At 46.8% G+C, this 27,281-nt stretch overlaps 2 protein-coding genes across 5 annotated transcripts in view; both read left to right on the forward strand.

Moving 5' to 3' along the window:
- On the forward strand, positions 1-27,068 carry HDHD5 (haloacid dehalogenase like hydrolase domain containing 5). Of its 4 annotated transcripts, none has more exons than XM_073320145.1 (9): positions 1-342; positions 3,898-4,101; positions 5,419-5,531; positions 7,483-7,576; positions 8,150-8,183; positions 8,427-8,601; positions 9,612-9,800; positions 24,241-24,402; positions 25,423-27,068. In XM_073320145.1, the coding sequence occupies exons 1-9, from the start codon at positions 217-219 to the stop codon at positions 25,709-25,711; spliced, it is 1,386 nt and encodes a 461-aa protein (XP_073176246.1). In that variant the 5' UTR covers positions 1-216; the 3' UTR covers positions 25,712-27,068. The 4 variants fall into 4 exon arrangements, with proteins under 4 accessions (XP_073176246.1, XP_073176255.1, XP_073176272.1 ...); XM_073320154.1 differs by having other exon boundaries at positions 24,241-24,467; positions 25,423-25,708; XM_073320171.1 differs by having other exon boundaries at positions 24,926-25,515.
- Positions 1-27,281, forward strand: part of BID (BH3 interacting domain death agonist) — a 536,402-nt gene that overhangs the window by 391,018 nt on the left and 118,103 nt on the right. The gene's annotated exons all lie outside the window — the stretch shown is intronic.

A 27,281-nucleotide genomic window follows, 5' to 3' on the forward strand; every position in this document is an offset into this window, starting at 1 on the left:
TGGCCGGAGGTGGAAATAGAACGGCCACTTGCCGTGATACCTTGCGCCCGGGGCCAGCGAACCGGCGCCGCCTTCTGTGAGGCATGCTGGGAGCTGTAGTTTCCCCCCCAACCCCCCGCGAGGGAGTCTGACTCCCTGACTGGGGCCCCCCGGTCTTCTCCTTCGCGGCCGGGGGAGGGGGCGAGGAAGGGCTGCTCGCGGCGGCGGCGGCGGGGGATGGGTCTGGGCAGCCTGCGCAGCGCGAGCACCGCTGCTGTGAGGCGATGGCGGCGCGGGGTCCCTTGGGCGCCGCCCCCGCGCCCCCGCAGGGGCCTGGGCGGGGTGGCCCCCGGGGTGAGTGAGGTAAGAGCCCCGCTGGGCGCGCGCTGGGGGTTGCAGCCTGCGGGGGCAGGTAACGGAGCGGGGGGGATACGGATCGTGCTGGCTCTGTCTGGTTCGAGGGCAAGAGCTCGGCTGGCTTCGTTGTTTGGTGGGGCTCGGCCGGTGGGTGAGGCCAAGGGGGTGAGACCCCCCCCCTCCCCCGGGATGGGGTGGGGGGTCCTAGTGGCCTGCGCAGGGAGTGGGACTCCTCGGCTGACTTCCTGACCGTGCCACACACACTCCCCATGTCTGTGCCTCGGCTTCTCTAGCTGTGTCACAGGGGCCTCCGAAACCTCCCCCGCTGGTGCAGGTTTGTGAAGTGCTTTACGGTGTGACCGGCTCCATACATACCGGTACAGTCTTTCCTACGAAGCCACCAGAAGCTCCAGTTATGGCAACGGGTAGGAGTAGAGCGCGAGATTTTTCTCTCCTGGTCCTGGGAGGAGCAGAAATAGTTCATCGGTTTATTTGTATTTTTAAAATGGTCACAAAAGGCTCCTCTAATTGTTGACTAAAAATACACTAGATGAATATGTCCACAAAAACATAAGAATGGCCATACCAAAGGTCCATCTAGCTCAGCGTCCTGCCTTCTGACAGTGGCCAATGCCAGGTGCCCCAGAGGGAATGAACAGGTAATCATCAAGTCAGGGGTCAGCAGCCTTTCAGAAGTGGTGTGCCAAGTCTTCATTTGTTCACTTTCATTTAAGGTTTCGCGTGCCAGTAATACATTTTAACATGTTTCAGAAGGTCTCTCTCTATAAGTCTGTATATTACGTAGCAAACTATTGTGGTATGTAAAGTAAACAAGGTTTTCAAAATGTTTAAGAAGCTTCATTTAAAATTAAATTAAAATGCTGATCTTACGCTGCCAGCTGGCTCAGCCCGCTGCCAGCCTGGGGTTCTGTTCACCCAGGCCGGCAGTGGGCTGAGCGGGGCCGGTGGCTGGGACCCCAGGCCGGCAGGCTCAGCCTGCTGCCACTCAGCCCGCTGCTGGTCTGGGGTTTCGTCTGCTGGCTCCTGCCAGCCAGGGTCCCGGCTGCTGGCCCTGCTCCGCCCACTGCCAGTCTGGGTGCCGGTCTGGGATCCCGGCCCTGCCCACATAGAGTGGGTGCCTACATTCTTTCTCCCTGGTTCTAGCCCATTCTCTTCCTCTCTCTCTGCACTGAGCTGAGGGTGGGAGTGCACTAAGCACAGGGCTGGGGGTGAAGGAGCAGGCTGGGGGTTGCGGTATAGGGTCTGCCAGGAGCTAGAATGAGGGAGGGGGCTCAGGGTTGGGGCAGGAGGTTTGGGTGTGGAGTGCTTACCTGGGCAGCTCCCATTATGGTGCGAGGGGTGCAGGTAGGAATGGGGGGGGTGGTGCAGGAGCTCCCATTTGGTGCTCAGGGAGGGGGTGAGAATGTGAGGGGTGCAAGAGTCAGGGCATGGGGTGTGGGGGGACTGGGTATGCGTGTGGGGGGGCTGGAGTCAAGGCTGGGGTCAATGGAGGTGCAGGGGTCAGGACAGAGGGCTGAGTGTGTGTGAGGGGGCTGCTGGGGTCAGGGCAGAGGGCTGGGGGTGTGTACTAGGGTTGTGGGGGTGCTCCCAGCACCCTGCCCAGAGTGGCTCATGGCAGGGGGCTGGAGGGGATATTCCCTGATTCCACCCATCTTCCCCAAGGCTCAGAGCGCTCTATGGCTCTGCCCCTCCCTCACAAGGGTCATCAGCTGATCAGTGGCAGGGAGGGAGAGGAGGAGGGGCAGGAACCCAGCATGCTGGAGGAATAGGTGGGGGAGGGGGGACCTTGCCTGCTGGACCAAGCTTCTTCACCCTGCCCCCGCTAGTGGTGGGGTGGAGAAGAGCTGGTCAGGGCGGGCAGGATTTTTAATGGCACGCTGCTGCCTGCTGGGGTCCCAGCCTGGTTCGGCAGTGGGCTGAGCGGGGCCGGCGGCTGGGACCCAGCAGGTAGCCGTGTGCCATTAAAAATCTGCTCGCTTGCCGTCTTTGGCATGTGTTCCATAGGTTGCCGATCCCTGCATCAAATGATCCATCCCGTTGCCCATTCCCAGCTTCAGGCAAACAGAGGCTAGGGACACCATCCCTGCCCAGCCTGGCTAATAGCCATTGATAGACCTATCCTCCATGAACTTTTCTACTTCTTTTTTGAACCCTGTTATGGTCTTGGCCTTCACAACATCTTCTGGCAAAGAGTTCCACAGGTTGACTGTGCATTTGTGTGAAGAAATATTTCCTTTTGTTTGTTTGACTCGTAGCTTGTGCCAGGAGGAGAGGGAGGCAGGTCACAAGTCATGGGGGGGGGAGTGGCTCCTGTCCTGATCCTGTTTTGTAGAGCAGAATTCTAACAGGGATGCTGGAACGCGTTCACTCACTGTCTGCCCCTTAAGGAACATATAGATGTTAATGAAGGGCGCTCTTTAAAATGCCTCTCAGTGCTCTGCTGTGGTTGCTGGGCTGTTCTAATGCAATCTGATGGCTGCTTTTATGCAGCCCCTAGTGCAACCTGAACTGTGCACTAAATAGTGGATGGGCACTGGTGCCACTGTCATGTGTCATGCATTCAGACACATTAACAGCTGTGAACTGTCCATAGAACTGGGCTGAAGGTAACTGTAGCTCGCTCTGCTTTTATTTTCTCACCTTTCTGACTGAATCAATGCCCCATTGACAGAACTTATGCTGGATTGCAGGAAGCCCCAAATAGCCACCTACTTTGCATGTTCCTAAAGCTGGCTCTGGGCAAGATGCTCTGGGTGAGGGGCAGCCAGACTCCTGGGTAGTCAACTGGATATAGGGTAAACATGGCAGCTTGTTTTCTGAAGGAGCTTTTGATCTGGGACTGGCAAGTATAATGTAGTCATGCTTCTGGACCATCTCATCTCTATTCTCGTTGATTTCTGTAAGAGCAGAGCATGGTGCAATCCAAATCAGTTTGCATCACTCTGCCATAATAAGGAAAAGCCAGTGATGGGTTGGAACCACAGAGATGGGATCTATTCACTTAGCCCCTAATTGGGAGATATGGACCTGGTGGTGTTGGGGTGCAGACTCATTTCTGTTAATAACACATGCAACCCTTTATATAGGCTTCTCATCCACAGATCTCAAAGTGCTCACAAAGGTAAGTATCATTAGCCCTATTTGACAAATACGGAAGTTGAGACACAGAGGTCAGATGATGGCCAGCCTCACACAGTAGATCAGTGGCAGAGTCAGGAATGAAGCCAGGACTCCTGACTTCCAGAAACTGGACTACGTTGCCTCCCTTTAATTACATGTGTTGGCATTCTCTTTCTAAAGGGGGGAGAGGGGTAGCCTGTTCTGGCATGTGAGATTGGATGAGTGTTATTGCATGAGATAGGTTGGGAATAATACTCCTTCTTAGCCTTCATTTTTTTTTCCACCATTGGATTTTTTAGGAGCAGCTGGTCACTTTATTTAAAAAAAGAACAAAAAAAACCAAACCTTTGTTCTTCCTTTCTCTCTTTTTTTTTTTTCCCCAGTGCTGTGGTAATTGCTATAAATTTGTTTATGTTGCAGAGTCCTCCGACCTTTGGGTTCCTGTTTGACATTGATGGAGTGCTTGTTCGGGGCCGCTATGTGATTCCTGCTGCCCAGAAGGCCTTCCGGAAACTGATAGGCTCTAATGGACAGCTCCGGGTGCCAGTAGTCTTCGTGACAAATGCTGGGAATTGCTTACAGCATGTCAAGGCCCAGGAACTCTCCGATGCTCTGGGCTTGGAGGTAACAAGAGAATCAACCTCCTCTGTCCTGGGGCATTGGGTGGAGGCCTTGGGTTTTAAATTGAAATTACACAGGTAAAAAGACGCTGAGTACATGTGCGGGAGATTCTTCATTTGGACAGCAGAAATCCTGTGTCCCCCTAGCAGGAGCTCAGTGAGAATTCATTGTCATCAGTCATTCACTTTATATAACGTTCTTCAGCACTATAGGATTGGAAAACCAAAGCTAAAGAAGAACCCAAGTTTAGTCAAAATTAGAAACTAAGCATTTAAATAGCAAGAGAGCCAGTTAGAGACCCTGGGGAGATGAGTTCTTGTGCAATGTATAGCTGGTCACTTGAAACTAGTCTGAGATCACATTTCATACACACTGGCAAACAGCCATCAGCTGGGGACAGTGTGCTGACTAGTTGTCAAAAGACTTCGTGTCCCAACTTCACTTCCCTTAGCTGGCCAGTCACCTATCCCAGTGTCTGTAACTGAAAATATCATGTCTGAGCTGGAGGAAGGGGATATTATACTGCTACAAAACAAGTCCAAATGGTATGTAGCTGCACAGCTGACATCAGCACTGCCCTGCTGCCAGTTCTGTCCTTACCATTGAGCTAATTCATCCACATGTTTTTTGTATAGGAGTAGCAGGTAAGACCCAGTGGAGCAAGGTAGCCAGGCATACTCTCCAACTTAGAATTCTGGCGCAATCAAATCAGCCCATTGAGTCCAAAGATTTAAAGGTGTTCAATCCAGACTAGTTCTCAAAGCTGTGTTTTAATTCACCAGGCTCAGAAGGATAGTGGCTGAATATTTAGACTAAGCGCCTCTGGGCAGGCCCTATGTGTTCAGTCCCTACACTGCCAAGCACCCCAGTGTTTCTATCTAAATGATGATGGTCCCTAGTTCATTAGACATCTGGGTCTGGTAAGAAGGCCATCAAAAGATGGTGCTGGATTGGTTCTAGGCCAGGATATTCAGTGGGATGGAACATGTGGCGGCCTTGCTCTCAGAGGTCTAGCTCCACTTCAGAATCTGCTCCTAGTGCTATGGTGAATAGCATACAGTGGAGAAGAGAGTATTATCTGTATGCATGTTGGTTTGGGTGGTGGTTGTGGATGCAGAGTTCTTCTCTGTGTTGGCTTAACCAGCTGGAACTTGGCCTGGGGCTGTGGGTTTCCCTGATCATCCACCTCAGTGTGGGCTGGTGTTTTCATTTTTTTCCTACAAATGAAATGAGGGGAAAGTGGGTGACAGCTGAATGCTGTGTGGAGAATGGAAAGAGCTTCCATCCTGTTGACCCTGTGGTCTCTTCTTCTTCCTGCAGGTGTCTCCAGAACAAGTGATCCTCTCCCACAGCCCCCTGCGTCTCTTCCGTCAGTTCCATGAGAAGTGTATGCTGGTGTCTGGGCAGGGTCCGGTGGAGGAGAATGCCAGGAAGTATCCTTTGCAGTTCTGAGGCTGTGGACCCTGCTTGTCCCATCAGAGCTTCACAACTGTGCTGTGCTGGCCGTTCCTGGGGAGCAGTGATATCTGGATACGTACTGGGATACTCGTGTGGCCATCCTGCGGGAGGTGGGGGAGCGGAAAAAGGTCTTTTGATTTATTCTGAGCATCTTATGGGGAGGGGACACTTTGGACTATGTTGCAGTCTGTCTTCTGGATGCACCCTTGTGGTCTGTTTTGCTTCTTGCATTGAATGGGTTAGTTACAGCCCATGCTTCGTGCCTCCCTTTTACTGTGATTGGTGCAAGACTCCTAGCTTCTGTAATCTTTTATAATGCAGTCCATGCCAGGCAGCAGTCGGGCATATTATAGGCAAGTGCTGTGCAATCTTTCCTTATGCAATTTTGTCAGTGTACTCTTCTCCTCTCTCCCTGGCTCCCCCAACTCTGCTGATGCGTCTGATCTCTAACGCCCTGTGCTGCTCCAAATCTAGAACCCACTCACAAAAGCTTGGCCAAAATATATCTGTTCTATTCTGACCAATAGCTACCAGTGCTGTTTAACAGGTCAGAGAATTTCCCTGTGTTATGCACGGTCATACTAGATGATGACAATGGTTGCTGGTCTTAAAATCTATGAATCTATTCCACCTCTGTTGCACCTATCTGGTTACCAGAGACTATTGATGGGTAAGCTTCTTTCATAGATCCCAAGGTCGGAATGGATCATTGTGATATAGCCCAGGGAAGGGCAAACTTTTTGGCCTGAGGACCACGTCAGGTTTCAGAAATTGTATGGCTGTGCCTCCCCAAAAAGCCAGGCATGGCCCAACCCTCCCTGTTCCCTGACTGCCCCAGCCAACCCCTCCTCTCATTCCTGACTGCCCCCCCAGGACCCCTGCTTCATCCAACCACCCTTCTCCCTCCCCACCCCTGCCCCTGGGACCCCTACCCCCATTCAACCCGACCCCTATCCAAACCTCCCCGCCCTTACCGCGCTGCCTGGAGCACGGTGGCTGGCAGCGCAACAGCCGCGCCACCCGGCTGGAACCAGCCACGCCACTGCACAGCATAGAGCACCGGGTCAGGCCAGGCTCTGCAGCTGCACTGCGCCAGGAGCTCACAGCCCCGCCACCCAGAGCTTTGCACCGGCGGCGCAGTGAGTTGAGGCTGTGAGGAAGGGGGAACAGCAGGGGAAGGGCCGGGGCGAGCCTCCTGGGCCAGGAACTCAGGGGCTGGGCAGGACGGTCCCGCGGGCTGGATGTGGCCCGCAGGGCCGTAGTTTGCCCACCTCTGATCTAGCCTGACCTGTATAACACAGGCCATGGAACTTCCCCAAAATAATTCCTAGAACATTTTTTTTTTTTTTTTTTTTTTAAAGCAAAAGATCCAATCTTGATTTATAAATTGTCAGTGACGGAGACTCCTCCATGTGTTCTCTTGCACGAGTTTATCCACAGGCTTTTTCTTTTTAACCTTTAGACCTACTAGGCCACACTGCGTTGATTTAGGCACATGCTATTCCACTAAAGTCAGTGAATTTGCACCCACTTACCAGGTCTGAATCTGCAGCCCTCCTATTCTAGTGTTTCTGAGAGTCACTGTCCTGCTGTGCTTTGGAGACTTGAGACTTCCGAAGTTGCTGTGAATGGATTTGTTCTGAATTGTCATCTCTGGTGCTGTGGGATGGTCTTCCAGTAATGTCCTGAATCAATATTGGACTTCAAGCAGACTCTGTAGGGGAAGGAAATCACCCAGCTCTTATAGGGTAATGGGATTTCCAACTTTGGGGTGAGCTGTTCAAAATCATCTACATGACTTTGGAGCAGAAGTCCTACTGAAAGTCACTGAGACTTGTGCTTCTACATTCCTTTATGGGCTGATTTACAAAAGCACCTAATCTATAAAGAGCAGGCTCTATTTCCTTCCTTAACTGTCTGAAATAGTATGGGGTTCCGGAATGTGGTTACCATACAGGATGTGAGGAAGGCATTTCCCCTGTTGGACATGGTTGATCAAAGCCGTAGACCAAAGGAGCTGGTAAATATCAACCTGTCTGTGAGACTGAGTGACCTGGGATTATAGCATTTGTATGTTATGGCCTTTGATAGAATAGCTGCGAGATCATCTATAACTAGCCCTATTTACGCCATTCATTAGAGTGACTCTTGCTGGGGGAGGTTGGGATTGTTACTGAGCTCCCTGGAGGTCTGCATTCTCACACAGCTCTCTGCAATGGCCTCTGCTGGAAGAGGCTAGAGCTGCAGTAGCTTTGACATACCCACTTCCCCACAGTATTTCTTCACTGTTCCCTAGTGTTTACAACCAAGATTCATTTTTTTCAAGAATGATTAGTGATTTTTTTTCTTTTTTTTCTTTTGGTGGGGTGGATGTGGGGTGGCCAATTTAAGACTTCTTAAAGGGGCCCGACTTTCAGCAAGTATTGAGCACCTATCTGAAAAATCAGACCCTTGAAGGCTTCTAAATGTGGGTTTCCAAAATGAGTAGTCATTCCGGAAATTCTTGGCTCTCATCTTTACTAACACATTATGTCAATGCCAAATGTGTTTAGTTTTGTATTATTGACCCAGCCTTGCTTGTTTTTTCTGGCAGCCTCCTCTGACCACTGACTTCCCTACCATAGAAGGTAAGTGCTATGCTTTCTCCATGTGTGTACTATTATCCTGCTTGCTGTTCAGCCAAGCCAGCTGGATAGCCGTTTAGTGACAGGACACCTGACGGAATGACTGATTCAGATGCTGTAGTACACACTGTTTATCTGTCCCCTTCCAGAAGAGGTATATTGTAGTGGACCAAGTGCTTTTTATTTTATTTGTTGAATGGGTGGCTGTTCTGAACTTCCATGTACAGTATCTCTTAAATGTTTCAGGGATAATTCTGTTTGGGGAGCCGGTCCGGTGGGAGACGAGCCTGCAGCTGATTATCGATGTCCTCTTGAGCAACGGGAACCCTGGGGCAGAGCTGGCAGCAGTGCCATATCCCCATATACCTGTCCTTGCCTGCAACATGGATCTTTTGTGGATGGCAGAAGCCAAGATGCCAAGGTGAAAAACATATTTGTTAAGGTCACTTTTTGCCTAGTTTATTTAGCTACCCTGTTGATGATCTCTGCTTGAGACCTAATCTACATCATCTCTGTAATGTGGCTAGGAGACCTTTTAGTGGGGTTACAGTATATATTTGTTTCTCTAATGTTGTCTGAAAGGGTGGCACTATTTGGAGAGACCTCGAAGTTACATTGGGAACTTGGCCCAATTTTGAAAATATTGGTCCTTTTTAAATTTAGTTGCTTAAGTCCGAGTAGATACTCTGGTACTGCTAAACCCAACCAGCTTCATACTTAGCAAGGATGGCTTTCTGCATCAAGGACTATGATTACGGTGACTTCACAGTTCTGAAGGTCAACCCTTTTTGGGTTGTTGAGACAACAGAAAAATGTGCACTTTTTATTTAAGTGCAAAAAGCCTCTTCTCTTCTTTCCTTTTTGCATAAACTGGGCCATCTGGTTGAATTCATTTCACATCTTTCCAAAAGATCCACCACCCTGGAGTCAAGCCTAAGCACCAGACATCTCATCCCAAATGGAAAATTTAATAATAATAATAAAAGCAGAACTTGGCCCAGTATGCAACTTGGATACATGTCTGCAGCTGCTGGTGTCTCTAAGCCATTCATATGTGTGAGGGTAGATTTTTATTCCAATGTCTAGTAGTTAGTAAGATGGTCTCAAACAATGAGGAACACATGAGATAAGCATGAGAATCAACATGTCATGCACACTTTTTGGAGGGGCTTCTATATGGGGGCGGGGGATGGGTAGGTTCTCTGCAAGTTTAATATCCAAGTAAATTAAAAAGAATGGATGTTTCACAGGTGTAAGGTTAAGGGAATGGCAAGGTGGGGACTTCTGTTCTTCTGTCTTCAAGTTGTTTGCATGTAGGTATGGATCAGGGTTTCATCTCTCTTGGGAGATAATCATAGCCGTAAGATGGATAATGGCTTCTGTGCAAATGCCAAAGGGCCAGAGGGCACTGACACTTTTTTTCTGGGGCAGATTTGGCCATGGCACCTTTCTTGTCTGCTTGGAGAACATCTACAAAAAAGTGACTGGCAGGGAGCTGAAGTATGAGGCCCTGATCGGCAAACCCAGCATTGTCACTTACCAATACGCAGAGTATCTGATCAAACAGCAGGTGGAAAGACGAGGGTGGCCATCTTCCATCTGCAGGCTCTATGCTGTTGGGTAAGATACCTCTTCCTGTGTGTTTCCTTAGGGGCCTTCAGCCCTATTTTTTGTGGCAGAGTTCTATGAGGAATTACTTAAAAAACAAACAAAAAAAAAAAACACCTCCTGAGGCATTTCTGGAGCTTCCTATTCTAAATGCTGATCTGAATTGCATTAGGACAAAAGGTCATTAATCCATGGCTCCCTGCATCTCCATAGACATGGAATAGTCAGCCTGCTTGAGTCACTGCTGCAGGATGTGATTGAGATACACTGATTTGAAATTCCAGAGGAATGCTATGTAATAGCATCAACCAGCCAGTAACTGCATTTTAAAGCTACTTCAGACAAGGCCCATCAAACATTCTTTGGGGGTGGAGGGGGGGAACAAGAAGGAATATCTTCCTCGTAACCAGCATTGTGCAAAGGGCCGGACTCAGGGCTGTTATCATGTTCCTCTCAAGCATCTGGCATTGGCTGCTGCTAGAGTTGGTGTGCTGGATTAGACAGGCCACTGATCTGACCTGCCCAATTCTATGTAAGTACCTGACTCTAGCTCATTCCTTGCCTCCCCCCACCCACCTTTATGCTGGACCAATCCCAGCCTGCCTATGCTCAAGTCAAACTTGTAAAATAACTGATTTTCCCTCATCTGATGGCCACGCACAGGGATAATCCAATGTCTGACATCTATGGTGCAAACTTCTACAACAGCTACATCAAAGCTGCGGGTCAGGCCCGTGCCCAGGCTGAGGTGAAGAGGAGTGTGGGGATGGCGGATCCCCGGAGCGAGGGCCATTCAGAGCTGGGGAAGGATTTGTATGTCTCATTGGAGAGTTGCAAGTCAATTCTGGTCTGCACTGGGGTCTACAGTCATCACGGAGATGTGCCTACTGACCCACATGAGAGCGTGACGGAGACTGTGTTCCACGGGCACCGGGACTTCCACTTTGACCCTAGCCTAGTGGAAGCATCTTATGTGGTGGAGGATGTGAATGAAGCTGTGGAGCTAGTCTTTAAGAAGGAGAATTGGAGCCAGGAGTGAAATGGGAGTGGCAAAATTTAGTCATCAAGGTTCAGGAGGGGAGGGGAGGATTGGGATCTCCAAGCCTAACTTGTCCTAAAGTGGGGGAAAAAATTCCCAGTGCATTTTGGGGTCTGATGTTAAACGTCCCTTGTCTTAATATCAGTTGGTCAGTCTATTGTTGTTACTAGCAGGGTATCAATCTTAATCTGGCCAGGTCCATGTTTACACACTGCTGTTGCTCCTGTGCATTAAACTGTAATGGGGACAGGATGGTATAGATCATCCTTGTCACCTCTGCCCCCATGTTTTTGTGAAGCTCTGGTCAACTAGAGTCCTTTCCTCTTTCAAACCCCCTCCGTGCTTGAGAGGCTTATCCCTGTTACACAGGGTGGGGGGAGGTGGAGGGAAGCATCACAGACCCATGCATCAGTTCTGTCCTATACAAACCTTTAAGTAGGATGTAAGTGGAGCCTGGCCTCTGTACTGACCCTCTGCCTGGGGTGAAATTGATAATGAAGGGTTAATGTCTCTTCCAAATGTGCTTTGATGCCCTGGCCTGCTAACTACCCCTGTTTGTCTGGGGATTGAGAGTGCACATAGTGTTGTCTTGATATAGCACCTGTGTTCTTTCCTAAGGGGGAGCACAAGGAGCCTTGCTCCAAAGATGCCTAGGAATTAACCTGGGCTTATAAACTACCAGAGGCAAGGAAGCAGCATTTTGCAGCAGCACGAAGTTGTGAAGCCTAATAGGGTCAGTGGGGATACCAAAATGGACCCTTGCACCATCTATAAGAGTGATGAAACCTCCCCTACTGTGCCCCCTCCCCCCTTGGCTCTGCTTCCAGGGAGGGTCCCTGGGAACTAGGTCAGTAGCTCAAGCCCACCCTGCATTGCTGGATGCTGTGATAGGTCACCCATTTACTTAGGTAGAGCTGTTAAATTGCCCTTTGGGAGAGGAGCCATAAACATCAGCCAAAGCTAGGGCCTCTGGCCATTCCTAGTTTTGGTCTCTGGGCTTTTTAAATGCAGAACTTTTTTTCCTAGATGTAGTTTGCTCCTCAGGGATGCCTGTAAACTCTAATTCTCTTTCCCTTTCCTTCCTCTCCCCAAATTGCAGAGAAGTGCTCTCCAAAGTTGTCACTGCTACTCCTGGATTGGCTAGCAGCTTCATGCTGCTGCAGCAGTGCCCAACCCCGCTTTAACTTTGCTTCCAGTTTCTTAGCCCTTGCTATTAGGGGAGAGTTTGAGGCCTGTCTGTTCATTAAAAATCCTTAAGAATATCTGTGAAAATTTCTCAAGATGAAACTCAATATGAATACTTAGTCCTGCCATGAGTGCAGGGGCCTGGACTAGATGACATTCTAGTCCTATGATTTTATGGAAGATGTCAGCTCAGAAACAGGTTAATTGTAATCCTTGAAAAAATTCATGTGATCCACCCTGGCACCACCACAAATGATTCTTGATATCAAGTGGAGAGGCCTGACTGATGTCTCTAGTTTTTGTGCACTTCTGTTGATATCACTGGAGTTACTGACTCACACCACTAAATGAGATCAGCATTCAGGGCCAGTGTCTCTTTGCAAACATACCCATTTTAAGCAGCCACTCCTGCAGAGCATAAGCTGTGATCTTTTTATAAGTATATTTTGTTCTCAATTAAAATATCGGAGGTCAGGTTTGTTGATTTCCTATGAGCACCTTTTTTTCCATAGCTCCTCTTTGGTAACACTGGATTAGCCTAGTAGGATTGTACAGGGTACCAGGCTCCTTCCTTCTACCTGAAACACTAATTTAGGGGGCTGTAGTCTCTGAAGCAAGATGTGTATTCTGTCAGTGACCCTACAAAGAGGTAGTGTGTGTGTGTCTCTTCTTCCCTACTCCCCTTGGTTACTGTGATACTTTGGGGTATAATACAGACCAGTGAGGAGCTGTGTCACCACTTGACTAGTAACTTGGGGTGCCTCACAATGCTTTGCTGCTGTAGCTTCCCACTTGAGGTCCTCACAAACAGCATGCAGGTCACACCCTGAGTGCCCATGTATAGCCACAGCCCTGGTCCAGCAGCTCTGACCCCAGCAGCCTGCCAGCGACATCAGCTTCTACCAGCTTTAGTCACTACTTGTAGGGCGATCCCAACACACTCCCAGTCCTAGATTTCCCCCAAAAAACATGTTCTGCACTGTCCAGCCCTCTCCTGGACAGTCCAAATATTTTATGTCAGTTACCCCTTTAAGGTGATCAACATCCAACAGTCTGCTACTTTCAATGAAGTTACCCAAACTATTCACAACACTGGATTAGTTTTAAAGAATAAAACAAGTTTACTTACAAAGAGATTGAGTACAAGTAATGAGGCATTAAAGTTAGAAATGGTTACAAGAAAAAATAAAGATACAATGTTTTCTAAACTTCACCTTGAACCAACTCTGGTTTGTTAAATCCTTTCAGTACACTCTCACCAAACTCAGGCCAGGATCTGGTCACAGAAATCCAATGGCTGTATCTTTTGTTGTCTTAGGTGATGAAAGAGATGGATGCGTTACCCAAAATCAGACCTAAAGCACTGCTGTAATGGCCCGTCTGTATCAGTAAATAGTCAGTTTTGTCTGGTTTAGTAGATAACAGGAGATAGCCCAGAAATCGCCAGGATTTTACCAGGGGGCTTCTACTCAACCTGTGACTAACTCCCCAGAACAGTCAGTTAACCTTTGGGAGGACACAGATACAGCCTTCTGCTTGAAGGATTGACACTTAAGCAGTAATTCTTCAAAAACAAAAAATCTTTATTTTAACACAATATTTCCTAATACAATAACTCTAAACATAATGAAAACACAGCAGATCTAAAATATAGATCAAAGAAATAAACCACCCCCTTTAACAAAGGCATAAAATTCTATTAGCACAGATGCATATTGAAGTACCCAAAATTGAAATATCCTGCAAATGGAAAACACCTCTAAATGGTTATGTTCTATTTGTGATAGCCAAATGCTGACCATGAGTTCTTAAACATTAAAACTATACATATAACAATAAAACACATACACAATCATCCAGCTTTATTATTCTATACATACACCTTTATACATTACATAAATATGTCCTTATGTTTACTTCTTTAATGTTTCTTCATTTCAACTGGTCTTTCTGCTCTATCAAAATAGCATTAATATTAATTAAAGGTACTTTTCTGTTGCTTGCTTCTTAGTAATTTAGCTCTTTTAGTAGTCTTCCTTCTTTCCTGGTTCTAGCTACTCCAATACCATCTTCCCACACACACACCAGTACCTTTTCTCTCACACAATAAAGCCTGTCAGCTTAGCTCCCTGCCTTTTATACATATTTTGACCTGTTCTGATTGGTTGTTTCTTTAATCCCTATCATTATCAGCCAATCAGCTTCAAGCTCTTTCTCTGTCAATTAGACTGGACCTGTTTGAAGACCTGTGTTCTGCCTAACCCCTCCTCTCAGGTTTTGGAGCGACCTTTGTATCGCCTCAGCCTGCCTGTTTGCTATTAGTTGACCAGACCTCCATTTTGGATTTCTCTGACTTTGTGACTGCTTACAACACCATTTTGTTTTCCCTTGCTCTAACTGCTTAAAACCATCTTTATTAACCATTTACATTCTTATAACTATCAAACAAATTATATACTTATATGCACCTTAACATTATGTTTCACTGTCACCACTCCAGTTTACTAATTCAAACAAGACCAAATCTCAGTCGTTTCCAACTTCAGCTAATGGGTGACAGAAGTAGGATTGGGCTCCCAATATGTAGAAACCTTCACCTTGTAATAGTCAAGGAGCAGTTTGGGTCTGTTTCATCTGTTCAACACCCTCCCACTCCTTCCACCAAAAGAGACTGTTCTATTCAGCATCTATGTGCAAAGCCCATGGGTCCTCTGGCAGCTGGCTCCCATTGAGCAAAAGTATTGCTTCAGAATGTTGGGCAATCCTGATGGTTGATTGGCTGAGGTAGTCACATGCTTTTAAGCATAAACTGACATCTTCTATCTGGCCTCCTTATTGAATGCTTAACCTAAGCATGAAGTTCATCTTTTCCCCCCTGCTAGTAGTGATCTAGGTTATGCTGTGGAAGCACTACTAGAAGTCACTACTGAAGCAATTAAATGACAGAAAACTGGATGCCTCAGAAGACTGACAATAATGGGATGCAGAATCTTTCAGCTCTAGCTGAATGGTTCAAATCAGCCTACGTCAGTGGTTCTCAAACTTTAACAACCCGCGAACCCCTTTCACGAAAATATCAACTCTCACGAAACCCCCTCCTAAAAATGAATATTTCCAGGGATTTTCTCCCTTACCTGAGCATAAATTATAGAAGCAGTGATCCTGGAAATAATTTGGGTTTTTCATGACAAGCTCATTACACACTATTATTATATTATTATTTATCATTACAGTATTAATTTTATTACATTATGAAAATGGCAACACTCTTCCAAGATTTCACTTTTGTTGCTCATATCACTTCAATTGAGCCTACATGTTTCATCAAGGAGTACCAGACATGAAACAGCATTAAGGTATTTAAGAAGACAACTCAAATAAAGAGTTCCTCCCACAAGCATTTGGGTCTTGAGCTGTCCAAGCAAACAACACACAACTACAATAAAGCTTAAACTTGTTCTGCTAGTAAGTCATGGTCCCGGGGCTCCGGCTGCTGGCCCCCATGCTCTGCAGGGCTCAGGCGGCCAGCGCCTGGGGTCCTCAGGAACAACTCTGTCCACCATTACAGAATTTTTTCCTGAGAACCCCCTGACACATGTTGTGAACCACTGGTCTATATCGACAGTGACTGCAAGTGGTTAATTGCAGAAGCCTGTTCAATGGCCTTTATTAAATGAGTCTTGTCCTAGTGCACAAGAATATTATCACTAAAAACAACGTCTCTGCTGACAGTAAGCAACCTCCTGTGAGACCAGCAACAAAAAGAGCATGAACGTGAAGCCTGAACTTGTCTCTCATCCCTAGAAGCAGGCCTCCTGCATCTGAGTTGAGGCACGTTGGCAAGGCAGTGGAGGAAACTTCCAGAAAGGGCAGCTGTAGTGCATCTGTTACATAGCTAAAGAGAGGACTTTAGTGTTATGCCCCTATCTTTCACAAGCAATACATTAATCTAATAAAACAAAGACTAGTAAGAGAAAAAAAATTCCCGCTTGTTAACTAGAATGGATAAAATGAGATAGCTGGCCTTTTTAACTTTCATTTTTTTGCCTCGGCCTAGGCTCAATTCTAAAACATGCCAGGCCTGTTATGACCTGTTTTATTCATAAATAAGTGCACACACTAATTTAAAAAAAGTCTGGAGCATAATCATGGCATTTCACATTTTCATTAAAGGCCGTAATCATTTCAGTTTAACTTGGTAACAAATTGCTACATGTATGTACTGTCTATAGCAAAAATGACTGTACCCATGACTTTACAGTACAGAATGAGCACTTTGGTGACATATTTTCAGTGTTTGAAATAAATCAATTGAAATATCTCTGTATTTTATTACTGGCCTGGTGAAAATTGTTATACCTAAGCCTATAGGCTTCCATCCTGCACATTTGAATTGATCAGATAACTGCAGTGTCAAATGTGCGTCACAGAATCATTGTTCAGTGTTCTCATCCCACGCTTGCTGCATTTTAAATGTGATTCCTCTAATTCAAACTCTCAGAATTCAGTGTAGCCTCTTCCATTTTTCCCTCCTCAAGCTCCCAATTTTTGAGAGCCCTTGAGAGACATAATTAGGATTTTAGTACCTCGTCTTTACTTTCTGCATGTTTTATCTCATTTCCCAGAAGTAAAACAGCTGGTTTGTTTCCTCTTGAATTTTGCCAGAAACAACTGCCCCTTGCTAAAGCCAGGCCCTTCCACTAAAGAGGGATGGGAGAGAGGGAGAGGGCTTTTGGGGCCCTTTGCTTCCTACTTCCCACATAATTGTGAAGCCTGAACATGGTAATTTTTAGGCAGTTGCAATATCTATTTTATTAAAACCTGCTTGCAGCTGTTGGCTTCCGTTGGGTTTGGTATCAGTTTTAATCAGACACCCTAGCCATAATTTGAAATTTGCTAAAAATGGAAGAGATAGGCATGGAGGTTATTTAAAATTTAGTCTATGTGCTTCATGCTACTGTTGCTTGCTGTTAAAGAACTGTTACCACCTCCATGTGCTGCACCAGGAATTTTGTGATATACTGGATCACCAGAGAAACAGTTAGCTTATTGTATTTCACCCTGCAGTGCTCAAGGATTAGACCACAGACGTATTTTGCTTTTTGAGATTGAGAATGTCATTTCTATTTTTCCCATGTATAAGCAGGGGATTTGTCCCACCATAGTAGAGGAATTTCTCTATGTACGTAGTACCCTGGATGAACTGAGTAACAAAAGGATCTGAGTCCCTGGCCCAATTCCCTTCACCTCAGTACCTGCATACCTTGACTTTCCCTCCTGGCCCCATGTGAACAGGACTCTGACCACAATAGGGAGAACCGAGTCCAGGGGTTTCCTGGGCATTTACCTCAGTCCCTCTGTGGTCAAGGACGACCCTAATCCAGGATACTTCTAACTCCCTTGTTACCTTTTCAACCTGCAATCACTGCAGTTCATTTGAACAGACATACAATTGATTTACAGTTACACCAAAACTTTCTTTTGGGATTAAAGAGCATTTTGCAGCATCAGCACTGTGAGGAAATGGCCTGGGTAAGGGTCAGTGCAGCAATCTCGAAAGTGCAATAAACTTTACAGTAACAACAGCGTGCAGTGTCTTCTTCCTGGACCTGAACGTGCTGCTGTGACGGCAGTGCCCCAGGATGAGTTTGGGCTCTATGTGACAGACCCCATTCTCCACCGTCGGTTCTGGCCTCCTGTCAGGCCACATCCAACTCTGGCTCTGCACTTAATGCTTTCTGACAGATGCTGGCAAAGGAGCCTATCTCCTCCTCTCTCCCTACACCAGTGCACCAGACCCTCTGAAAGTGCTGGAGACTCACCCCAATGCTGCTCTGACCCCGGCTGTTGCACTCTCCCTGGCTCCTCTGGCTCTGGGCTGTTGCACTTGCCCAGGCTGAGCTCTGGGCTGCTGCACCCATCTTGGCTCTACCTTGCCCTGCTAGGGAAGTCCCAGCTCACAGAAGGACAGGCCGTTGATTTCCTCATTGGCCTACCTGTAGTGTCAATCCTACTGACTAGGAGTGCTCGCTTCTCCCCATTGGCCCTGACTCGTCTTTGGCCCTGCCCTTTTCTGCTGGTATTGGGAGAGGACCAACCAAAACACCCCCTCGAAGTTTCAGTAAGGGGCCAACAGCCCCCTTGCACAAGGGATTTCACTAGGTCCCTTATTAGTACTACCTTTTTAGTCTTCCTGTTCGCTTACCCCCAGAATGGTAATTGGAGCGTTCCTCATCGTAGCCAAGTGTATGGGACAGATGCTCTGACCAATAGCAGACCACAAGTCCCAAAAGCTTTGGGAAACAAAACTCCAATCAAAAGGCAAAAACAATCCATCCACTGAAGGCAATACCTTCAGGGCAGCTAAATGAATATTAGCCAACGCATGGTACCCATAGCACAGCTAAGTGCATTGCTAAGAACATCCAGATGCCTTTGGTGCAGCCATCAAGACAAAGCAATTACCTCAAGCAACACTAACGGTACATGGGGTAACCCTTCAATAAACTAGACTATTGCAAGGTGGGTGAGGACTGGTGGACTGAGCTTTTCAGAGTGGCAGCTGAATTCACAACCCATGCAACTGGTAGAACTAAAACACAGGTCTCACTGTTCAAAGTATAATAGCTAGCAACATTAAAAGCAATAGAGATTTACTGGGTCAAAAGCTCTCACTTTTCAATAGGGCCCAGTAGCCATCTGAAGAATCATCATCAAGCCTGTCAGCGAAACAAAAGTCAGGGTGTCAGCCTGACAAAATTCATGCTCAGGTGGGTACACTTACCCTAATCTGAAGACAAAGCGCCAGTATATTAGAAAGCGGTGCTAACATTATATCTAAGTTGTTTGAAAACAATGCTGCCAAGAATAGTTATAGTTAGTGACAAAACCTTGGCTCCATCCCATCTGATCTGCAGGTCTCCTGAACCAACAGTATCAGAGGGAATGTACAGAGGATCTCCTGATTCCAGTCAAAGTACGCCACTCTGTCATGTTTGCTCTCAGAACTGGAGGCAATTGTGAGATCCAGGTGAGATTTATGCCTCTTACAGCACACATAATGCCCAACTGAGTGCTAACTAAGACATTTGTGTCATTGTACAAAACTCTGTTCAAAGAATCTGCCTGGACATTGTTCGCTAGCCTTTTCAAGGTTTGTGGACTCTGTAGAATAAACTAAGTGAACAGCCCAAGTCCACTATCTGGAAATATTACTTTAGATTTAAGGGAGGTGAGAAGGGAATTCCATGATAAGCACGTGTTACTTTTGCCTTTTACATCTTGAATGACCAGAACCATAAGTAGCTCATGTAAAGTAATATCATAATCAGGCTTATGGTGGCCACAGACACAACCTGACTAAAAGTTATTACCCAGTTACACTGTTATGGAATCTGTTTATGGACCAAAGTTCAGCTGCAACATGAATACAGCTACATGCATGACTATGCTAACAGTTGAGGTACAGGAGGTCAGGATAGCAGGATTTGCCCTCTTTTAAGTTGCTGCTAATAGATGGATCCTTGTAACTAGTTGGCCTGATATAACAGAGTCTGTCCCATTAACATAAGTGATTGAGGCCAATGTCACCTTATAGGCAGTAATTTTTCACCCGCTGAGGAAAAGCACTACCAGTAATCCCAGCTACTGATGTCCTTATCTCAGTTGAGGATCCCAAACATCCCAGGACTGAAAAACACTTTTACTGGTGCTGGACACTTCAGGCAAGTGATATACTGGTCACTAATGCCAAAAACCTTGTCATAAATATAAAGGGAAGGGTAAACCCCTTTAAAATCCCTCCTGGCCAGAGGAAAACTCCTCTCACCTGTAAAGGGTTAAGAAGCTAAAGGTAACCTCGCTGGCACCTGACCAAAATGACCAATGAGGAGACAAGATACTTTCAAAAGCTGGGAGGAGGGAGAGAAACAAAGGGTCTGTGTCTGTCTGTATGCTGCTTTTGCTGGGGACAGAACAGGAATGGAGTCTTAGAACTTTTAGTAAGTAATCTAGCTAGGTATGTGTTAGATTATGATTTCTTTAAATGGTTCTGAGAAAAGAACTGTGCTGAATAGAATGACTATTCCTGTCTGTGTACCTTTTTTGTAACTTAAGGTTTTGCCTAGAGGGATTCTCTATGTTTTGAATCTAATTACCCTGTAAGGTATCTATCATCCTGATTTTACAGAGGTGATTCCTTTACTTCTATTAAGTCTTCTTGTAAGAAAACTGAATGCTTTTTCATTGTTCTCAGATCCAAGGGTTTGGGTCTGTGGTCACCTATGCAAATTGGTGAGGATTTTTACCAAACCTTCCCCAGGAAGTGGGGTGCAAGGGTTGGGAGGATTTTGTGGGGGAAAGACGTGTCCAAACTACGTTTCCCAGTAAACCCACTTAAAGTTTGGTGGTGGCAGTGGAAATCCAGGGTCAAAGGATAAAATTAATTTGTACCTTGGGGAAGTTTTAACTTAGGCTGGTGAAAGTAAGCTTAGGAGGTTTTCATGCAGGTCCCCACATCTGTACCCTAGAGTTCAGAGTGGGGAAGGAACCTTGACATAGTGGCAAAGTGGTGGGATTAACCTGAAATCATTTTGAGATCAATTTGAGATTTTTTGGAACCAGAAAAACAGATTTTTAAAAAAGAAATATTTTTTTTCCTTTGGGGCTGCTGGAAAGGAGGTCCAACTGAAAGCAGCTAGTTTTTTTTCTGCTTTGGGGCCAGAGCAGGGACAAAAGGGGATTATCTTTGTGAATTGCAGGTTTTCTTTGCCTGGAAACAGGGTACTTAACCTCCTGCAGGGAAATTCACAGTCTTTGCAAACCAGAAGCTTTTTTTTTTCCCCCTAAAAGTAAATAGGGGGGTGTTTTACCCATTTGCCTGGAGACAAAAGTGGCAGGGTTTTTTTTTTTTTTTTTTTTTTTTTTTTACAAGGAGCACAGGTGTGAAAAGGAATTTTTTCCCTTTGGGCTGCTGGTAAGCCAGTTTCCAAGTAGTTGGAGGTTTTTTGCTTTGATTTGGGGCCAGAGCACAGACAAAGGGAATTGTCTTTTTCTGTAGGCTGACAATCACTATCCGAGAATAAGTATCCTATTCCAGCACAGCAAAATTTTACAGCCAAGTTTTGTTGGTTTATTTCTAAACCTCGGGTGTAAAGTTAGTTAAAAACAGAGCGGTTAGGATGACAGAATCCATGGCACAACAAAAGATGGAATTAGCCAGATTTCAGGCTGAAGAAAAACAAAAGGAACATGAAAGACAGATAGAACTCATGCAGCTAGAGAAGGAGGTACAGGAGGCTGCCCACAGGAGGGAAATGGAGGCAAGGAAGCATGTGGAGGAGGAGAAGGAAAAAGAGAGGAAGCATGCACTGGAGATGGAGAAGGTAAAGGCTCAGCAGAATATACCAACAAACCCTAGCAATCCTTCTCCAGGTACCATTCCCCATCCCAGAAAGTTCCCCACCTACAAGGCAGGCGATGATACTGAGGCCTTCTTAGAAAACTTCGAAAGGGCCTGCCTTAGGTACAGCATCTCTACCGACCAATACATGGTAGAGCTGAGGCCACAGCTCAGTGGACCCTTAGCTGAGGTGGCGGCTGAAATGCCTAAAGAACACATGAACAAGTATGAACTGTTTAAATTCAAGGCAAGAGTCAGAATGGGGATAACACCTGAACATTCTCGTCGGCGGTTCAGAGCCCTAAGGTGGAAACCAGACGTGTCATTTACCCGACATGCCTACCACATTGTGAAACATTGGGATGCCTGGATATCAGGAGCAAGTGTTGAATCTCCAGTAAATTTGCCCTTCCTAATGCAAATGGAACAATTCTTAGAGGGTGTTCCTGAGGAAATAAAAAGATACATCCTAGATGGGAAGCCCAAAACTGTAATCGAGGCAGGAGAGATTGGAGCCAGATGGGTGGAGGTGGCAGAGAAGAAGAAAACTGGCCGCAGTTGGAGCGGAGACCAGAAGGGACAACCCCAGACCACACCCTATTACCGGGGGCCGCCCAAAGCCCCACCTACCTCCCAAAGAACCCTCCAGACCCCTTATCGTCCCATCACCCCGTTCTCCAGCAACCCACCTTGCCTCAGTGACCCGTCAGCTGGATGATGTTTTAAATGTAACGAGCTGGGGCATGTAAAGGCCAACTGCCCCAAGAACCCCAACAGATTACAGTTCATTGCACTGGAATCATACCAGAGGTCCGCAGGCCCAGATACCTCCCAGATACCCTTGGAGCGGAGGGAAACTGTGAGTGTGGGCGGGAAGAAGGTCACCGCATGGAGGGACACCGGAGCACAAGTGTCAGCTATTCATGCTTCCTTAGTGGACCCCAATTTAATCAACCCAGAGATCCAAGTGACGATTCAACCCTTCAAGTCCAACTCTTTCGATTTGCCTACAGCCAAGTTGCCTGTTCAGTACGAGGGCTGGTCAGGAACATGGACTTTTGCAGTCTATGATGATTATCCCATCCCCATGCTGTTGGGGGAAGACTTGGCCAATCATGTGAAGAGGGCCAAGAGAGTGGGAATGGTCACTCGCAGCCCGGCTAAACAAGCTGTGAGGCCTAGCTCTGTTCTGGAAACTCTATCAGGACCCGGTCAGAGGTGATGGACCCGGATCCCAGGTCAATGTCTGCAACAGCAGTAGTGGATCCAGTCCCGGAGACCCAGACGGAACCAGTCCCAGAACCGGAACCAGCGGAACAACCAGCACCAGACCCGTTGCCAACACTGAATCCAGTACTTGCAACCTCAACATGAGAGGGCCCCACCGAACCTGAACCGGCAGCAGCCCATAACCCTACACAAGAGGCTCAGCCGGAGCCTGAACCCCAACATAGTGTCCAAGCGGAGAGTGGTTCACAGTCAACGGAAACAGCCCCATCCCCTACATCGCTTCCAGAGGGACCAAGCATAGGTCCACAATCCAATGAGGAACTGATGTCTCCAGCATCAAGGGAACAGTTCCAGACCGAACAGTAAGCAGATGAAAGCCTCCAGAGAGCTTGGATGGCGGCACGGAGCAACCCACCGCCTCTCAGCTCTTCTAATCGATCCAGGTTTGTTGTAGAAAGAGGACTTTTATACAAGGAAACTCTTTCTGGTGGACACCAGGAAGACTGGCATCCTCAGAGACAGTTGGTATTTCCAACTAAATACCGGGCCAAGCTCTTGAGCTTAGCCCACGATCACCCTAGTGGCCATGCTGGGGTGAACAGGACCAAAGACCGTTTGGGGGGGTCATTCCACTGGGAGGGAACGGGCAAGGATGTTTCTACCTATGTCTGATCTTGTGAAGTATGCCAAAGGGTGGGAAAACCCCAAGACCAGGTCAAAGCCCCTCTCCAGCCACGCCCCATCATTAAAGTTCCATTTCAGTTAGTAGCTGTGGATATTCTGGGTCCTTTTCCAAAAAAGACACCCAGAGGAAAGCAGTACATACTGACTTTCATGGATTTTGCCACCCGATGGCCGGAAGCAGTAGCTCTAAGCAACACCAGGGCTAAAAGTGTGTGCCAGGCACTAGCAGACATTTTTGCCAGGGTAGGTTGGCCCTCCGACATCCTCACAGATGCAGGGACTAATTTCCTGGCAGGAACTATGAAAAACCTTTGGGAAGCTCATGGGGTAAATCACTTGATTGCCACTCCTTACCATCATCAAACAAATGGCATGGTGGAGAAGTTTAATGGAACTTTGGGGGCCATGATACGTAAATTCGTAAATGAGCACTCCAATGATTGGGACCTAGTATTGCAGCAGTTGCTCTTTGCCTACAGAGCTGTACCACATCCCAGTTTAGGGCTTTCCCCATGTGAACTTGTATATGGCCATGAGGTTAAGGGGCCATTACAGTTGGTGAAGCAGCAATGGGAGGGATTTACACCTTCTCCAGGAACTAACATTCTGAACTTGGTAACCAACCTACAAAACACCCTCCGAACCTCTTTAGCCCTTGGTAAAGAAAATTTACAGGATGCTCAAAAAGAGCAAAAAGCCTGGTATGATAAACATGCTAGAGAGCGTTCCTTCAAAGTAGGGGACCAGGTCATGGTCTTAAAGGCGCTCCAGGCCCATAAAATGGAAGCATCGTGGGAAGGGCCATTCACGGTCCAGGAGCGCCTGGGAGCTGTTAATTATCTCATAGCATTCCCTACCTCCAACCGAAAGCCTAAGGTGTACCATATTAATTCTCTAAAGCCCTTTTATTCCAGAGAATTAAAGGTTTGTCAGTTTACAGCCCAGGGAGGAGAGGACGCTGAGTGGCCTGAAGGTGTCTACTACGAAGGGAAAAGTGCTGGTGGTGTGGAAGACGTGAACCTCTCCATGACCTTTGGGTGTATGCAGCGACAGCAGATCAAGGAGCTGTGCACTAGGTACGCGCCAACGTTCTCAGCCACCCTAGGACTGACTGAATGGGCATACCACTCCATTGACACAGGTAATGCTCACCCAATTAAAGTCCAACCTTACTGGGTGTCTCCTCAAGCTAAAATTGCTATAGACCGGGAGATCCAGGATATGTTACAGATGGGTGTAATCCACCCCTCTGGAAGTTAATGGGCATCTCCAGTGGTTCTAGTTCCCAAACCAGATGGGGAGATGTTTTTGCGTGGACTACTGTAAGCTAAATGCTGTAACTCGCCCAGGCAACTATCCAATGCCTATTAACTATCCAATGCCTATTAGATGAACTATTAGAGAAACTGGGATGGGCCCAGTTCATCTCTACCTTGGACTTAACCAAGGGGTACTGGCAGGTACCGCTAGATGAATCCGCCAAGGAAAGGTCAGCCTTCACCACACATCTCGCCACCTTCCAAAGACTTGTTGATGGTCTCCTAGCAGGATTAGGAGAATATGCCGTCGCCTACCTTGATGATGTTGCCATATTTTCAGATTCCTGGGCAGAACACCTGGAACATCTAAAAAAAGTCCTTGAGCGCATAAGGGAGGGAGGACTAACTGTTAAGGCTAAGAAGTGTCAAATAGGCCTAAACAGAGTGACTTACCTTGGACACAAGGTGGGTCAAGGAACTGTCAGCCTACAGGCCAAAGTGGATGCTATCCAAAAGTGGCCTGTCCCAAAGTCAAAGAAACAGGTTCAATCCTTCTTAGGCTTGGCTGGTTATTACAGACGATTTGTACCGCACTACAGCCAAATCGCTGCCCCACTGACAGACCTAACCAAAAAGAAACAGCCAAATGCCGTTCAGTGGACCGAAACGTGTCAGAAGGTCTTTAACAAGCTTAAAGCAACACTCATGTCTGACCCTATACTAAGGGCCCCAGACTTTGACAAACCGTTCCTAGTAACCACAGATGCGTCCAAGCGTGGTGTGGGAGCAGTTTTAATGCAGAAAGGACCTGATCAAGAATTCCACCTTTCTCCGCAGAAAACTGTCTGAGAGGGAAAGCAACTGGTCAGTCAGTGAAAAAGAATGTTACGCCATTGTCTATGCCCTGGAAAAGCTACGCCCATATGTTTGGGGACGGTGTTTCCACCTGCAAACTGACCATGCAGCGCTACAGTGGCTTCATGCCGCCATGGGAAATAACAAAAAACTTCTTCGGTGGAGTTTAGCTCTCCAAGATTTTGATTTCGACATCCAACACATCTCAGGAGCTTCTAACAAAGTGGCTGATGCACTCTCCCGTGAAAGTTTCCCAGAATCAACTGGTTAAAATCGTGCTTGAGATGTGGAAAATATTGTTAGTCTTTATGTACTTGGTAGTATATTTAGAGGTGCATGTGTCTTATTAATTCTGTTTTCCTAAAGCTCCAGGAAGAAACCCTAGCCAGCGTTTCACCCTAGCTGAGATTTGGGGGGGGCGTGTCAGAAATATAAAGGGAAGGGTAAACCCCTTTAAAAATCCCTCCTGGTCAGAGGAAAAATCCTCTAACCTGTAAAGGGTTAAGAAGCTAAAGGTAACCTCGCTGGCACCTGACCACAATGACCAATGAGGAGACAAGATACTTTCAAAAGCTGGGAGGAGGGAGAGAAACAAAGGGTCTGTGTCTGTCTATATGCTGCTTTTGCCAGGGACAGAACAGGAATGGAGTCTTAGAACTTTTAGTAAGTAATCTAGCTAGGTATGTGTTAGATTATGATTTCTTTAAATGGCTGAGAAAAGAACTGTGCTGAATAGAATGACTATTCCTGTCTGTGTACCTTTTTTGTAACTTAAGGTTTTGCCTAGAGGGATTCTCTGTGTTTTGAATCTAATTACCCTGTAAGGTATCTACCATCCTGATTTTACAGAGGTGATTCCTTTACTTCTATTAAGTCTTCTTGTAAGAAAACGGAATGCTTTTTCATTGTTCTCAGATCCAAGGGTTTGGGTCTGTGGTCACCTATGCAAATTGGTGAGGATTTTTACCAAACCTTCCCCAGGAAGTGGGGTGTGAAGGTTGGGAGGATTTTGGGGGGAAAGACATGTCTAAATTACGTTGCCCAGTAAACCCACTTAAAGTTTGGTGGTGGCAGTGGAAATCCAGGGTCAAAGGATAAAATTAATTTGTACCTTGGAAGCGCCAATCCTTTGTACAGCAGAACAGGGCTGGGGACCAGGTCATATCCCTGCTTCAACCCAGCCCTAGTGTCAAACCTAAACCAAAGCTCAACAATTGGTTCAAGCTCTTTTACTGACATGGCTGATGTGTTGTGACCAAAGATGGTAACGCAAAAATTATCTCAAAGCACTAGAAAGCTTCCAGCGTAAGGTAGGGTTTCTTGGGCAAAAACAAAAATGCAGAATGTTAGTGCAAAAGTTGTGATCGAAAGCATCTGTGCTCCTAGAAAAACTGTGGCAATAGTAGATGGACTTCATCTATCGGACGTGAACTATCATCAAATGAGCACAGCTACCTTAAGGAGACTTGGTTTAACAGCCTCAGCCAGGAAGAACCTGCATTGGGTCTGGCACCAAAAGAAGGTGAAATGATATACAAAAGCATGGCTTTATCAATCCTGTGTACTTCCGACCCTCTTACAGGGATCTGAAACATGGATGTTGCTTAAACAATATAGCAGGAGGTATTTCATATGCATTGCCAGCAGTGACTACTGGGTATAAGGTGGTTTGACTCTCTTTATCAGTAAGAGGGATGTAGCATTGAGCACTGGCCTCGAGAGGCTTGAAGTCCTGCTTAGCCATCACCAGCTGGCCCTTTTCGGTCAGTTGCCCGCCTTGGACCAAGGGGAGAAATGTGCAGCGTTTGTGGTCCTAGCAAGCCCGGTGGGGGGGTTCCTCT

This window comes from Lepidochelys kempii, chromosome 1 (assembly GCF_965140285.1).
Source record: "Lepidochelys kempii isolate rLepKem1 chromosome 1, rLepKem1.hap1, whole genome shotgun sequence".
Classification (NCBI taxonomy): domain Eukaryota; kingdom Metazoa; phylum Chordata; order Testudines; family Cheloniidae; genus Lepidochelys; species Lepidochelys kempii.